We start from the raw sequence: 13,356 nt of genomic DNA, 5'->3' as shown, positions 1-13,356 counted from the left end.
TGTCTCTAGAACACTCCCAGCACCCATATCATAACCTTTAAGATGTTTATAGCATGCTGGGTGGTGGTGGCACACGCCTTTAATCCCAGCACTCGGGAGGCAGAGGCAGGCGGATCTTTGTGAGTTCGAGGCCAGCCTGGGCTACAGAGTGAGTTCCAGGAAAGGCGCAAAGCTACAAGGAGAAACCTGTCTTAAAAAAAAAAAAAAAGAAAGAAAGAAAGAAAGAAAGAAAGAAAGAAAGAAAGAAAGAAAAGATGTTTACAGCATACACATGGAATTTTCCAGACTAGGGACCTCTGCTTGTTTATTTTAGAACTGTTAGACTTGCAGTTTGCAGAGGGGATCTGTTGGTGTAAGGCCCCTAGGGGGAAAAAAAGGCATATAGCTTCTCTTTGGTAACCCCCTCCTGCTCCCAGCTAGCCTCAGAAACCATATAAGCCTTTTATAGCACTTGGTTTTTTATTCTGTCTTCCCAAGAGGTGAAACAGCCCCATGCAGGCTCCATCCCTGAAGCTGCTTACCAGTCTGTGTGGGCATCATCGATCACCAACAAGATCCTGGGCCTCTGAACCACGGGGGTGACAGGAGTGGGTGGTTCCATTAGCCCCGAGGGGGCCTGTGGGGTCTGTTTCATGGCACTGGAGAAGGAGCTGAACAGGCTGGATCCTGGAGAAGAGAAAGAGGCAGCCAGGGGCTGGGGGTGCCTCCTCTCTGTGGCCGGGGATGCTGGGGAGCTACTGGAACTCTCTGGGCGCTGCAGGTCCGGCATGTAGCCATTGGGCAGGTTGGCTACAAAGCTGCTGTCGGACAGACGCCTCCGGAGGAAGTTCATGGCTGCGATAGATGGGAAGCCTCCGTCCACACAAAAGCAACTAGGTAAGGCTCAAAGTGCAGGTTGCCAGCGCCAGGGAGCAGGAGGCTTGGGGTCCGAGGAGCCCAGGGGTTCTACACCACCAGAAGTGGGCTTCACAGGATTCTGTTTACCTGTTGGAAAGAATCCAGTAAGCACATTAGTGGAACCAACCTTCTCCCCTTTAAAAGCAAACAGATAAAGAACATTTTCAGCCCACTGCTGGTGGCTTTGAAAACTGGGACACACTTTGAGAGACTATTTGGCAGTATGCCTTAAAAGCATACAACTTCCATTTTCAGGAATTCTACACTAAGAAAAATAATCCAAGTAACATGTAAAAACCTCATGCATAAATAGGTTTATCACAGCCTTACTGACACTGTTTAAAATACTGGAAAGCCACTCAATATTCAGCCACAGGATGACACAGTCACTTGGTAAATTGTTTCTGTCCATTCAAAAAGGGTTCAGATGGAGCATCTTTAGTAACAAAACTAAGTTTCATGTTGTAATGTTAAACACATCAAGTCTGCCCTTGCTGGCACATGCCAGCAGTCACAGCTACACTGGAGGCAGAGACAGGTAGATCAATAGTTCAAGACCTGCCTGGCCTATAATGAGTCCAAGGCCAGTGTGAATGACTTAGTAAGAGCCTCTCTCAGAATTAAATGGATGAACACTTTAAATGGCTGGGACTATAGCTCAGTGGTAGAGGGATCTAGCATGCAGGAAACCCTGAGTTGGATCCCCAGCACTGACAGAAAAGAATCAGAACACAAAATTATATGTATAAGATAACTACAGCCATAGAAAAGTAACACCACTTAGAAATTAAAAATAAATCATAGCAGTGAATACATTTTTGGTAACCCATGTTATTTGACCTTTTTCTGTTTATTTGTGTTCTCCAAATTTTCTTGAATGTATAATGCTGAAGATTGAGATCCCCCCCCCCCCAAATAAGTTCATATGTTGAAGATCTGATCCCCAGTGAGAAGAGATTTGGAGGAGAGTGTAGCTTGAGTTTTCCTGCCTGGCCCACAGTCAGGACAAATCTCTGTCACCCGCCAGTCCCACAGCCTCAGGCCCAACCAAGTAAACACAGAGACTTGTATTGCTTACAAACTCTATGACCGTGGCAGGCTTCTTGCTAACTGTTCTTATAGCTTAAATTAATCCATTTCTATAAATCTATACCTTGCCACGTGGCTCGTGGCTTACCGGCATCTTCACATGCTGCTTGTCATGGCGGTGGCTGGCAGTGTCCCACCCCCCCCCCACCTCCTGTTCTCTCAATTTTCCTCTCTGTTAGTCCCGCCTATACTTCCTGTCTGGCTACTGGCCAATCAGTGTTTTATTTATTGACCAATCAGCAACACATTTCACATACAGACCATCCCAATCCCAAAGACAACAGGAGAGGCCTTTGGGAGGTGATTGGAATTGGGTAAGTATTGATGGTGAATCCCAGGTAGAGTAGAACTCTTCTTATGAGGGACACCCTCTGCATCTTGTAAGGACACAATTAAAGGCAGTCGTCTGCAAGCTGGAAGGTGGCCCTCGCCAGACCCCACCATGCTACATCCTGCCATCCTGCTGTCAGACTTCCAGATTGTGAGAAAATGAATTACTGCTGTTTAAACCATATGGTCTGTGGCATTTTGTTATGGTAACTGAAACAGACAACACACACACACACACACACACACACACACACACACAATTTTCTGGAAATCTTTTATTCCATTTGTTTATTGGTGGATATGTGTGTATATTTGGATGTAGGTGTGTGCACACACTCTGTGGAAGCTAGAGAACAATGTGCAGGTATCAGTATTTCCTTCCACTTTGTGGTACTAGAGACTGAACTCATATGCCTTTCCTGTCTGTGCCTGAGCCATCTCACCAACACAAGAACAATTGTTCAAACCTCACTGTTGATTTGAGATCAAGAACAAGGACTACTTAAGCCATGGAACTGAACTATATGTTTCTGTCATATTTTTATATTTTATTATTATAGATTTTACTTAAAGTAAAATTCAAAGTCTTTACAGTCCAATTCTTTGTTAAATGATAATGTGGGGTGGCACTGGCTTGCTTCTGTCACCTCAGAAAGTTCCCCTGCACCCCTTTCTGGTCAAGCCACACCTCTCCAAGGTACTAATGCACACTGGTGTGCCTAGATTTTTACCTGGGTGCTAGAGGCCACACAATTCCAGTCCTCAAATTTACATGGCAAGAATCTTACAGATGAAGCCACCTCTGTATCCCTGAGACTAACTTAAAGGTTCAGTATGATCTCTCGATGATGTCCTATTGCACTTGACAAGCATACATATTTTAAAAAACCTTTCCAATGTTTTGTATCAGGTTGGTTCGTCAGATAGACTTCTCTCTCAAAAGTGTCTTAAAGTCAGGCCTATTGAAGAGTGCCACCCCAATGAACAACTGTCAGCAAGAAAGAAAAACAGAATTGGTCTGAGGGAGGGGTGGGGATGTAGTGCAGTTTTAGTAAAGCCTTGACTGATCCTCTTGAGAGGGACAGAAACATCTCTTGACTTCCCACACTCTCCCATCCGTTTGTATGCTGCCTGTTAAACCATTAAACCCACAGCTCTTTGCCTTAGCTCCAGCTTCTCTGGGCCACACTTTCCATTTCACCTGGGCAGGTATGGGTGGCTACCTTTCTTCAGGGCAGGGACTCTCCTCCACAGTGTATCTACCTTTTGTTTCTAACAACATCAAGTGTTTTCTTTGAAATATTTCTGCAAAATTCATAATTATCATCTGTGAAGGGGCTAATCTCAACAAGCTACTGGTCACTACGGGAATTGAAATGCCTCTATTTTTAAATTACTGGATGAAAAGTTTGTGAAATATTTGAGTTGAAGAGACTGTGCAGTTTATTTAACAGTCTCTTTTTTGGGAACTCAGGTCTACCTCACACTGGTAGAAATTCAACCATTACCATCAACCTTGCCTCCTCTAAATTTTTCTGTCTTCCTGAAAGCCCTTTTTTTTACTTGTTATTTTGAGACAGAGCTTCACTATGTAGCCCAGGCTGAGCTTGAACTCTTGAACACCCAGTCTCAGCTTCCCAAGTAACCGAGTTTACAGGTGTGTTCCTCCAGGCACGCCTCCTTATAAACTTCTTGTCAACCCCAACAGCAGGGATTCTCTTGTAACCCTTACTACTATGGCCCCAGAAAGAGTTAGGTCTGACAAAGACAAGCTGGTAACAGACCAACAAGTAGCTATGGCTTGAAGTATGTACTGGTAAAGAACTTGGAGTGGTGTTGCAGAGTGTAATGTGTCTTTAAATAGGACAGCTGGGAAGTCCCATCTGAGAAAGCGACCTTCTTTATAACATTACTTTTAGCTGGCAGATGATGTTAGTTTTTGATAAATGTTTTCACTATGGGATGATTAAATCATGTAAACAAACAAGACTATCTCATGTACTTAGAATTTTGGGGTCGTGAAAGCATTTAAAATCCCCTTTGGCAGTTTGAAAAGATGAGATATGTTGTTGTTTAATATTTAACATCTGTTGTCCTTACAATGGACTACTGAAGCTCATTCTTCCCAGTTGCAGCTTTGATGAGTATCACCCAATCTTCTTCCACGCCTTCCCTCTACTTCTAGTAGCCATGGTTGGATGTTGCGCTTCTGTGCTCTGAACTCTTAGAAGCCCCACTTGAGGCCATGCAGTCTGTGTCCTTCTGTATCGTGCTCTTAACACAGCGTCCTCTGGGTTCATCCCTATTGAAAGCAACAGGAGCTTCCCCCTTTTCACGGCCTAATAGTATTTCATTATCACCAACACCACACCCTCTGACAATGAAGGCAGACTGATTTCACACCTTTGTCATAGTGAATAATGCTGAAATGAACATGGGAGAGCTCTTTGCCATGGCAGTTTCGATTTTTTTTTTTTTTTTGCTATATGGCCAGAAGTGAGACTGCTGAACCAAATGATAATTCTATTTCTTGTTTCCTGAGGAACCCTAACACTGTTCTCCATTAATGACTACATTAATTTACATTCCCACCCACAGTATACAAGTCTCCTTTCTCCATGCCCTTGATGGCTCTATTATAATTTTTAAATTATTTTTATGTATGCACATGTCACAACATGGGTGTAGAGGTCAGAGGACAACTTGCAAAAGTCAGTTTTCTCCGTCTACCATGTGGGTTCCAGGTATCAAACTCAAGTCATCAAACTTACCCACTGGGCCATGTTGCTGGTCTCAGCACTGTCTTTCATATTGCTTATAATAATCATTCTATCACATGTGAGATGTCTCATTGTACCCATTTGCATCTCCCTGATGATGAGAATTGTCTTCATATATCTTTGGTGATTAGTGTGTCTCCTTTTGAGAAATGTCTATTCAGGTGCTTTATATATTTTTAGAATAGGTTATTTGTTTTCTTGCTGTTGAATTGAGACCTTATACATTTTTGGATACTAGCCTCTTATCAGATAGATATTTATAAAGTATTCCTCCAATCCCTGGGATGTCTCTCATACTATTAACTGCTTCTTTCAATCTGATATAACCCCATTTGTTAATTCTGACTTATATGTTGCCTGGATTTGGGTGACATATCCCAGATATCATCACTAAAGCAACATTGATTACTTTCTTTTTACTGTTTTTCTAATTGTTTACACTTTCAGTCTTACATTGATTCATCCATCTTGAATTGGCTTTTACATATGGTATGAGACAAGGCTCCAATTTCATTTTCCTGACTGTAGTTAGCCATTCCCATAGCTACTTTTTCTGAAGAAACTATGTCTTCTCTGCTGTATATTCTTAGAACTTTGACTGTAAATGCCGCTTTATTTCTGGGGCTCTCTGCTCTTCCAGATCAATGTATCTGCTTCTCCACTGTTGCTATATTTTATAAACACTCATTTGTTTCCATTTTATGCACACGAGTGTTTTGCTTGCATATATGTATGTGCATCACATGTGTGCCTGGTGCCCACAGAGGCCAGAAGAAGTCATCAGATCCTAGTAATTGTAGTTACAGATGGTTGTGAGGCACCATGCCAGTGCTAGGAACTGAATCCAGGTCCTCTTGAAGAGCAGCCATTGTTCTTGACCTCTGAGCCATCTCTTGAGCACTATGTCGTACCCTTTCAAAGTACTATTACTTGTAATAGGTTTTGGAGTCAGGTGAAAGACAATGTTTTCTGCTTTCTTTTTGCTCACGATTTCTCTGTGTATTTAAGATCTTTTGTGGCTTGATAACATTTCCATTTTGGTTCAAAGGTGACATTGTGATTTTGATAGGGGTTGTGTTGAATTTAGACTGTTTGGGTGGTATGGGCATTTGAACAATATTGACACTTCCAATCCATGAACATAGGATACCTTAACATCTATTTGTATTGCTTACATTATTTCCATTAATGTTTTATGGTTTCGTCTTTCATATTTTTCACTTCTTTGGTCAAATTTATTGTTAAATATTTTTGATGCTATTGTCAATTAATTTTATTTTCATGTCATCATTGGTATGAAGAAATTCTGCTAATTCTGTGTTTTACATCTTGTGGCTTCACTAAATTTTAAAATCAATTCTTTTGGGGTATGTGAAATATTTAAAAGTTTTCTAAAAAGGAGATCATGTTACCATAAAGACAGAGGCAATTCCCTTTGTATGATCATGAGTCTTTAAAATGAAGCATGAAGAATGAGGAGATGTATATATGCAAACTCCCGAGGTAGGAAAGATGTTGGTACATCTGAAGAAGAGAAAGAAGGCCCACTCTGCTGGGGGGGGGGGAGATACAAGTTCACAAGAAACTGTTTAGAGGAATAGAGACAGATTAGATGCCAGATCAAAAGAGGCCATTTTGAAAATAATTTTGGCTTTAGTACAACTGTGACAGGACTCTATAAAAGGGTTACAGAGAAGAGAGTGACAATGGAGTCTTCTTGGCCGAGGGACACAGACTGTGCAGGATTTACATGACTTTTTCCTTAATCAAGGCTTCCGTTTCGTGTGTGTGTGTGTGTGTGTGTGTGTGTGTGTGTGTGTGTGTTTAGCTATGCAATGTTAACCACAGTCCAAAGACTTTACATTTGAAAGTTCCAGAAACATACTATTCATGTGTTCTAAACTGCACACTGTTCAATGTGGTATGGCAAAATCTCACACTACAGTGTTCCACCCCACTCAGGACAATGACCATCCACTGTCCATTGTATACACACTATCTGCCCATAAATATATATATTCCTGCCCATAAGCAGGTATCCATGCTACCTACCCATAAGTCACGTAGACCCCATCTTAGTCACCAGAATTCAATTATCACAATATAACAATTCTTGTGTTTAAATAACTAGTATTTTATTTAATGCCTGCAACGTGCAAAAGCAGTGATGATGCCACATACTTGCCACTAGAGGGCAGGAGTGGCTACATCAGATTGGAAAAAATAAATGTAAAACCTTTTCTCCGGCAGCCTTGCCAGCTTACTTCTCAGAATGTTGAGGTGGGAAAGGGGAGTATTGAGAAGGCCGGAGAGGGACAATCACAGGGTCAGAAGCTTCAAAGTTGCATCAAAGTGGGAGGAGCTTTTTGAGTGAGGAGAACCATCCCACAGTGGCATCAGCCCAGGGAAGAAACAGGTATCTCTGCTCAGATGTGTCAGAGAAACTGAGGTTTATTTCTCTGCTCACTTTCAGGTGGGTTTATGGACCTGGGTTCCCACCTGGGATTCACCAACTCTTAGGCCAGAAGCCTCAAGTTCCGTTCCCCCCCCCAGGTTTCAGATGTTCACCCATTCCCTTCATCCTGTCCATCCTATTTGGTCTGCAAGATCCAACAACATGACTCCAATACTGGTTCTTACCCAGAACAGGGCCTCTCTCAAGCACACTTTAAAGAACACACAGTCCGACACTCTGGTATTGGACACAGCCAGACAGAATCAGCCTGAAGGTTGAGCTGTTTGACTCTGCTACTTCCTGCCCACAGACCGCATCTCAGAAAAACCAGCTCATCTCCCCTCCCCGTGCTTCAGTTTCTTTGTTTGCAGAATTCAGATGACAGCGCCTACATCATAGGGTTCTTATGAAAATTAAGTGACTAATTAAGGTGTCTGAAACAGTGCCTGGCATCAGTGAGCAACCGGTGTCCCCAGCACGCTAGGAGGTCCAACAGTGGTAGGAGGGCTTGGTGGTGGGGCTGCAGTATTTGCATGAGAATGAGCTCACAGCTAGTAACAGCTACTCACACCTAGGCCTGTGGGCTACAGGTATTGAGCAGATCAAAGTAAACAGTGCCAAAATGCTTTTGAAAATATTTGTTGTTTAAGTTAACACAGAGTAAAAAGGACTTTCTGGGCATCTAGTTCTATGAATTTTAGCACATTCTCAGAACCACCGAAACTCAAAACAGGTTTATCCATCATTCCCTGTGAAACCTCTTTCCAGTGCCCTTCCAAGGTTACTCACACAGTGCTCTGCAGGCAGACACCTGGACTGCCTACACTGGTAATTTAGATGAGGAATATGCAGAGCTTACCTCACTTCTTAAACCACAGGGAAAGACTATGAATCCCATAATGGATCTTCCTGTGTGTGCTTCCTGCAGGAAGTCCCTCCAGATGCCTGCCCAGCCCAGTCCTCACCTCCGTTAGGTATTCCTAAATGCTACCCTCTAGAAGAGGACTCCCTTCTGGTGGCCACTACCTGGCACTTGGGATTCCTCCAACAGTACAGCATGCATCACCTCTGTTCTGCCTGCAACTTATTCTGCTTACTGTCCACTTTCTGCTTGCACTGACAGAATTCAAGTGCCTCAGGATCAGATACTGCTGTGTGACCTGCTCCTAGGTGTATCCTAAGCACCTAAACAGTGCCAGCACATAGGAGGGCAGTGGTGACCACTGATTGAGTGAATCTATATAAAATTACAGGGACGAAGGTCAACTACCTCCATGTGTTTTCTGTGAAGACTAAATGTGTTATTATACTAAAGAAAGCTCTCTAGGTGCCCGACTCACACCTCAGCTAACCAAATGCCATGCTGCTGGAGGAGTTTTTGGTGGCCAGTCTTCTGTGCAAATATACCCTGATTTCGCTAATATACCTCACTCCATCCTCTGTTCCATGAGCGAACACTAAAAGGAATGCTTTTCCCCCTGATTCCCCCTTAAGAGTCAGTCTCTTGTCAGAAAGTTTAAAAATTCCTAGGAACAGCATGGCCTGTACTTCACCAATATACTGACAAGAGCAAGTATAGTCAGTCTCTCAGGGGGTTAGAAAACCCACAGACTGTGTTTGGTTGAAGCTAAGAGACACTTAACCTTCTGGAGAAAAGGTCAAGTGTCGAGGGAACGGTTCCACTGATCCCAACAGATGTGTTGGGCCTTTGGAGCACGGAGCGTTTCCGGACACACCAGCATGAAAGTGCCTGCTGGTTTTGATGAGTTCAAATCCCACAGGCCTTTCTCCTGTGAGTGGTGTCCTTTTCTCCACATGCAGAGCACTGAGGTACCCAAACAAAGAAGACTTTAGCTTGGAAATGATAAACCGTAGTCTTCTGTGCCAGGCTCTCTCCTCTTGAGGAAGAGCAACCCAGGGTGCTGGGAACTTGGTGAGAGGGTCAGTCAAGTGAAATCTTTTCATTTGTGTCTAATAATCCCTGTCTGAAATACATCCAAATACAGGAGTGGCCCAAACAATCTCAAAACCAAGTGCATGGAAGGAAACATTTACCTTTAATAAACGGAGGCATTTATTAAATCCTCTGAAGATTAAGTGGCTAATATGACTGATCTATCTACAAAATAATTTCAGGACTTATTGACAGAAAGACTTTGCAGAGCCCTCTGGGCAGCAACATCCAGGACTGGGGCCTGCACTTGAGGTCATCCAATCTTCATGTCAGTTTGCCTCTGAGTTAACCAGTCCTCCTCATCTGAAGGTCGCTACCAAAATTCCCATGGTGGGCAAAGCTTGGGAGCAGGACTATGAGGTGGCTGGCCACACCGAGTCCCAGTGTGGATCATAGAAGGATGGATGTTGGTGCCTCATTTACTTTCTCTTTTTCCTCAGTCCACGAAATGGTGCCGCCCACATTCAGGGTGGGCAGTCGACCCTCTTCTGTGAAACCTCTCTGGAAATGTCTCCGTGGAATGCCTCAAGGTGTGTATCCTGAGTGATTCTGAACCCAGTTGACAAGCAGGATGAACCATGGCACTTTACAAAGGATTCACTGCAGTTAGTCTACAAATCTGATTTGGGGAAACACTCCTCCAGACCACTGTCTGGCTGCCAGAGGCTGTCAATGAGATGCCAAAGTGGCCAGCCCCAGAGGAGAGAGAGCTGCTGGCCTTTCATGTGTCAGGGGACTGTCAAGAGCACTGCTATCTGGAAATTGAAGCTCACTGCCTCAGCTCAGCATTGAGAGCATCACTTTTCAATCATTGTAAAGAAAAACAGTCACAAAACAAAACAGGGATTTTTCACAGGTTAAGGACCATGATAGTGAACCTTGTCAACTGGATGGGCCATCTTCCGGAAACAAGTCTCTGCGAATGTCTTCAAGAGACTTTCTCGATTGCGTTAATTGAGGTGGGAAGACCCACCTTCAATGTAGGCAGCACTGTTCCCTGGGCTGGGAAGATGAGCTGAGCACCAGCCTCCCTCTCTCGCTGCTTCCTGACTGTGGATGCCATATGATCTACCGTCTCCTGCTTCTGCTGCCTCCTTTGCCTCGATGGACCACACACTCAAACTGTGAGCCAGTGTAAGCCTTAAGTTGCTTTTGTCAGGGTATTTGTAACAACAGAAGAAACTAATATTGGATGACTTATAGTCATAAGTATAATAAGACCCTGATGATGGGGATGGTAATCATAAAAGTGGTTATGAATATGGTGACGATGGAGTTGGCTATTTATTGGGCTTAAGATCCCGGTTCTGTTGAGATGGTCCAAAAGAGGGGACTTTCCTTCCCAACAACCCAGGCCAGGAAATGCTATCACCTCCATTTTACTGATGTAAAAACCAAGGGCCAGAGATCATAAGGTCACTCGGCTTGCCAGACTCTGACCATTACACTCAAATCACCCATCTTCTAGCCTATGAGTCAGGTGAGATTACTACTCACAGTGTTGAACTCTAATTGTCAGAGCTACATTCCAAAGCCACCCCTCCCAGCTCTGGTGGCCACAATCCTGACCATCTAGTCACCTGCCTGGTCCTAGCATTAGGATTCAAGCCCTGGCAGGATTGAGGCCATGGTCCATGGGCATTCCACCACACCATGGTACCCTAGTCCCCTTGGAAATCTGGCTTCTCAGGTGCTCAAGTTGAGCTTGGCCATTTATACAGAGGTGCTTCAAGGCCCTGTCCTTGTACTCTGTCCCTCACACAGTGGTTTCATGACTGCTTTCCCTTTTCTAGCATGCCCTTCCCTATGCTTCTCCCATTTTCTTCAGGAATTTATTCTGTTCATGGTCTCTGGCCTCACTGCCTCCTCTGGGAAGATCCTGGTGCTACTCACCAGTTACCAGTTTGATCTAAAGCTGCTTGCTATGGTGCCCTCTGCATCCACTCATCATTGTGGATTTGAAGCAAAGGTCCTGAGCTTGACTCTGAGCACTAAGGTACCAAGTCTGGTAGCACATGTGGCCTTGGACTTGTTGAACCGGAGACAGCAGCAGACAGGGAAAAGCCAATGAGATGCTTTTCTGCCACAATCTGGAAACTAGGTAGGACCTTTCCGCCTGCTGAATAAGTCAACAAGTAGCCTTCTTGTTAGAGACAAAGGGACCTTGTGGCTTGCAATGTCCCTACAAATGCAAAAAATGTGATGAGAAAATACCAGTCACCTTGGAAATTTGCATGATGCTTCTGCCAGAGGACACAATACACACATACGTATAATGTGTGCCTATTTGTCTGTTTCAACACACAGAGAAGATATACCTATATATTTATATCCATATCTATAGATAGATTGGTAGATAGGTAGACATGGAGAGAGAGAGAAAGAAACACAGACATAGAAAAGTAGACATAGGCAAGAAGAGACATACATAGAAAGACAAAGACAGAGAGAGGTAGACAGATGGAGGCACACTCACAGAGAACACACCTGATGAGCCAGACTGGGCCTACTCGGCCTTCAATCCTACACCTTCAATTGCTGGCCAGGAGCCCCCTGCCTAGGGCAGGGCAAATGACCAATTGGCAATGCTCCTAAAGGCCAGGTGCTGGCCTAATGAAGAAGTTAGCAAATGCACTTGGGAAAGCAGACGAGGCATGGCTAAAAAGCATCCCAATGAATGGGTCCAAATGGAGCTCCCGATGTCCTGCCTCACCCCTCCTTCTCCAGCTCCACCTCGGTAATGACCCTACTCAGTCACACAGGCCGGCAATTCAAGGATCTGCATGCTTCTCCCCTCCCCTCCTCCATGTAGCCACCACCAACCTAAAACAGTCAGATTCAGTTGCTTCTTTTAACCCCACAGTCACAGTCCCTAGACAGATGCAACTCTTCTGTGGCCTCTGTCACTCTCCACCTGACAGTCTGTGAAGTCTTTCTGACCCTTTTCATGCCCTGCCCCCACCAAGTGGAATTCGAAGTCCTTTCAAACACTTTAGGAGCTAACATGATAGGAACCTCTCCTAGATCATTTTCCACACCAAAAAATGCCTTTTATTTTTTTCTCTAATAAGGGAAGTTCCCTCATAGTTTGAAGTGAAATGCCCTCCATAGGAACAAAGGTTGAATGTTTGGTCCTCAGCTGATGACATTATTTTGAGAGGTTGTGGAGGAGACAGATGCCTAGCTGGAGGAAGTCCATGATGAGGGGATATATCCTTGGGGACTGTATCTTGTCCTGGGCTTCTCTCTCTCTTCTCTGCTTCCTGGCTGCAATGTTTCGAGCTACTAGGTTCTACCCTGCCTTTTCCATGCTGATGGAATAAAAGCTCTGAAACCCTGGGTCAAGTCTTCCCTCTCACTTTTCTGTGAGGCCTTTGATCATAGCGACACAAATGTCCCAATGACCTAAACACTCCCACTAGGAGAGATGTTTAGTCTCACTGTACTGTACCCTCGGGGCTCTGTACTAGCCATTTCTCGTACATTTCTTCCCCAGTTCCTCCTTGCCACACATATCCTACCTCTATTATCAATTTCTCAGAGTTCTCTAATCAGTCTGATCGTTCCCTGTACTGCTGTTCCAGCACCCATTGCTGCCTCCAACAATGCAACTACACAGTATTTCCCGTTAGGCACTTCCAGAAAAAAAGCTGAGATCTCTGTTCTCACTGCCTTGCCTAGAATCTGGCACACAGAGCCCACACAAAATGAACACAGGGTTTAAGTCTGTTGGAGGAGTTTAGGTCTGTGGGTGTTCGTAAGCTATCTGTGTCCCACTGGGGAAGGGCATGGGAGGAGATGTCTGTGCAGTACAGAACCCCCACACTGTTACACTCCTACTCCATGGCTCT

The 13,356-nt window shown here is 44.2% G+C and overlaps 1 protein-coding gene across 2 annotated transcripts in view; it reads right to left on the bottom strand.

The window, feature by feature from the left end:
* The window catches only part of Syn3 (synapsin III), a 410,018-nt gene extending 409,043 nt beyond the window's left edge, over positions 1-975 (bottom strand). For both annotated transcript variants that reach the window (XM_059245152.1, XM_059245151.1), the window contains exon 1: positions 522-975. In XM_059245152.1, coding sequence (XP_059101135.1) covers positions 522-832 — 311 coding nt within the window. In that variant the 5' untranslated portion in view covers positions 833-975. The remainder of the gene's footprint in view (positions 1-521) is intronic.
* Between the last annotated feature and the right edge of the window lie 12,381 nt (positions 976-13,356).

The sequence above is a fragment of the Peromyscus eremicus genome, chromosome 18, assembly GCF_949786415.1.
Source record: "Peromyscus eremicus chromosome 18, PerEre_H2_v1, whole genome shotgun sequence".
NCBI classification, from domain to species: Eukaryota; Metazoa; Chordata; class Mammalia; order Rodentia; family Cricetidae; genus Peromyscus; species Peromyscus eremicus.
This window is presented reverse-complemented; position numbering and strand designations above follow the sequence as displayed.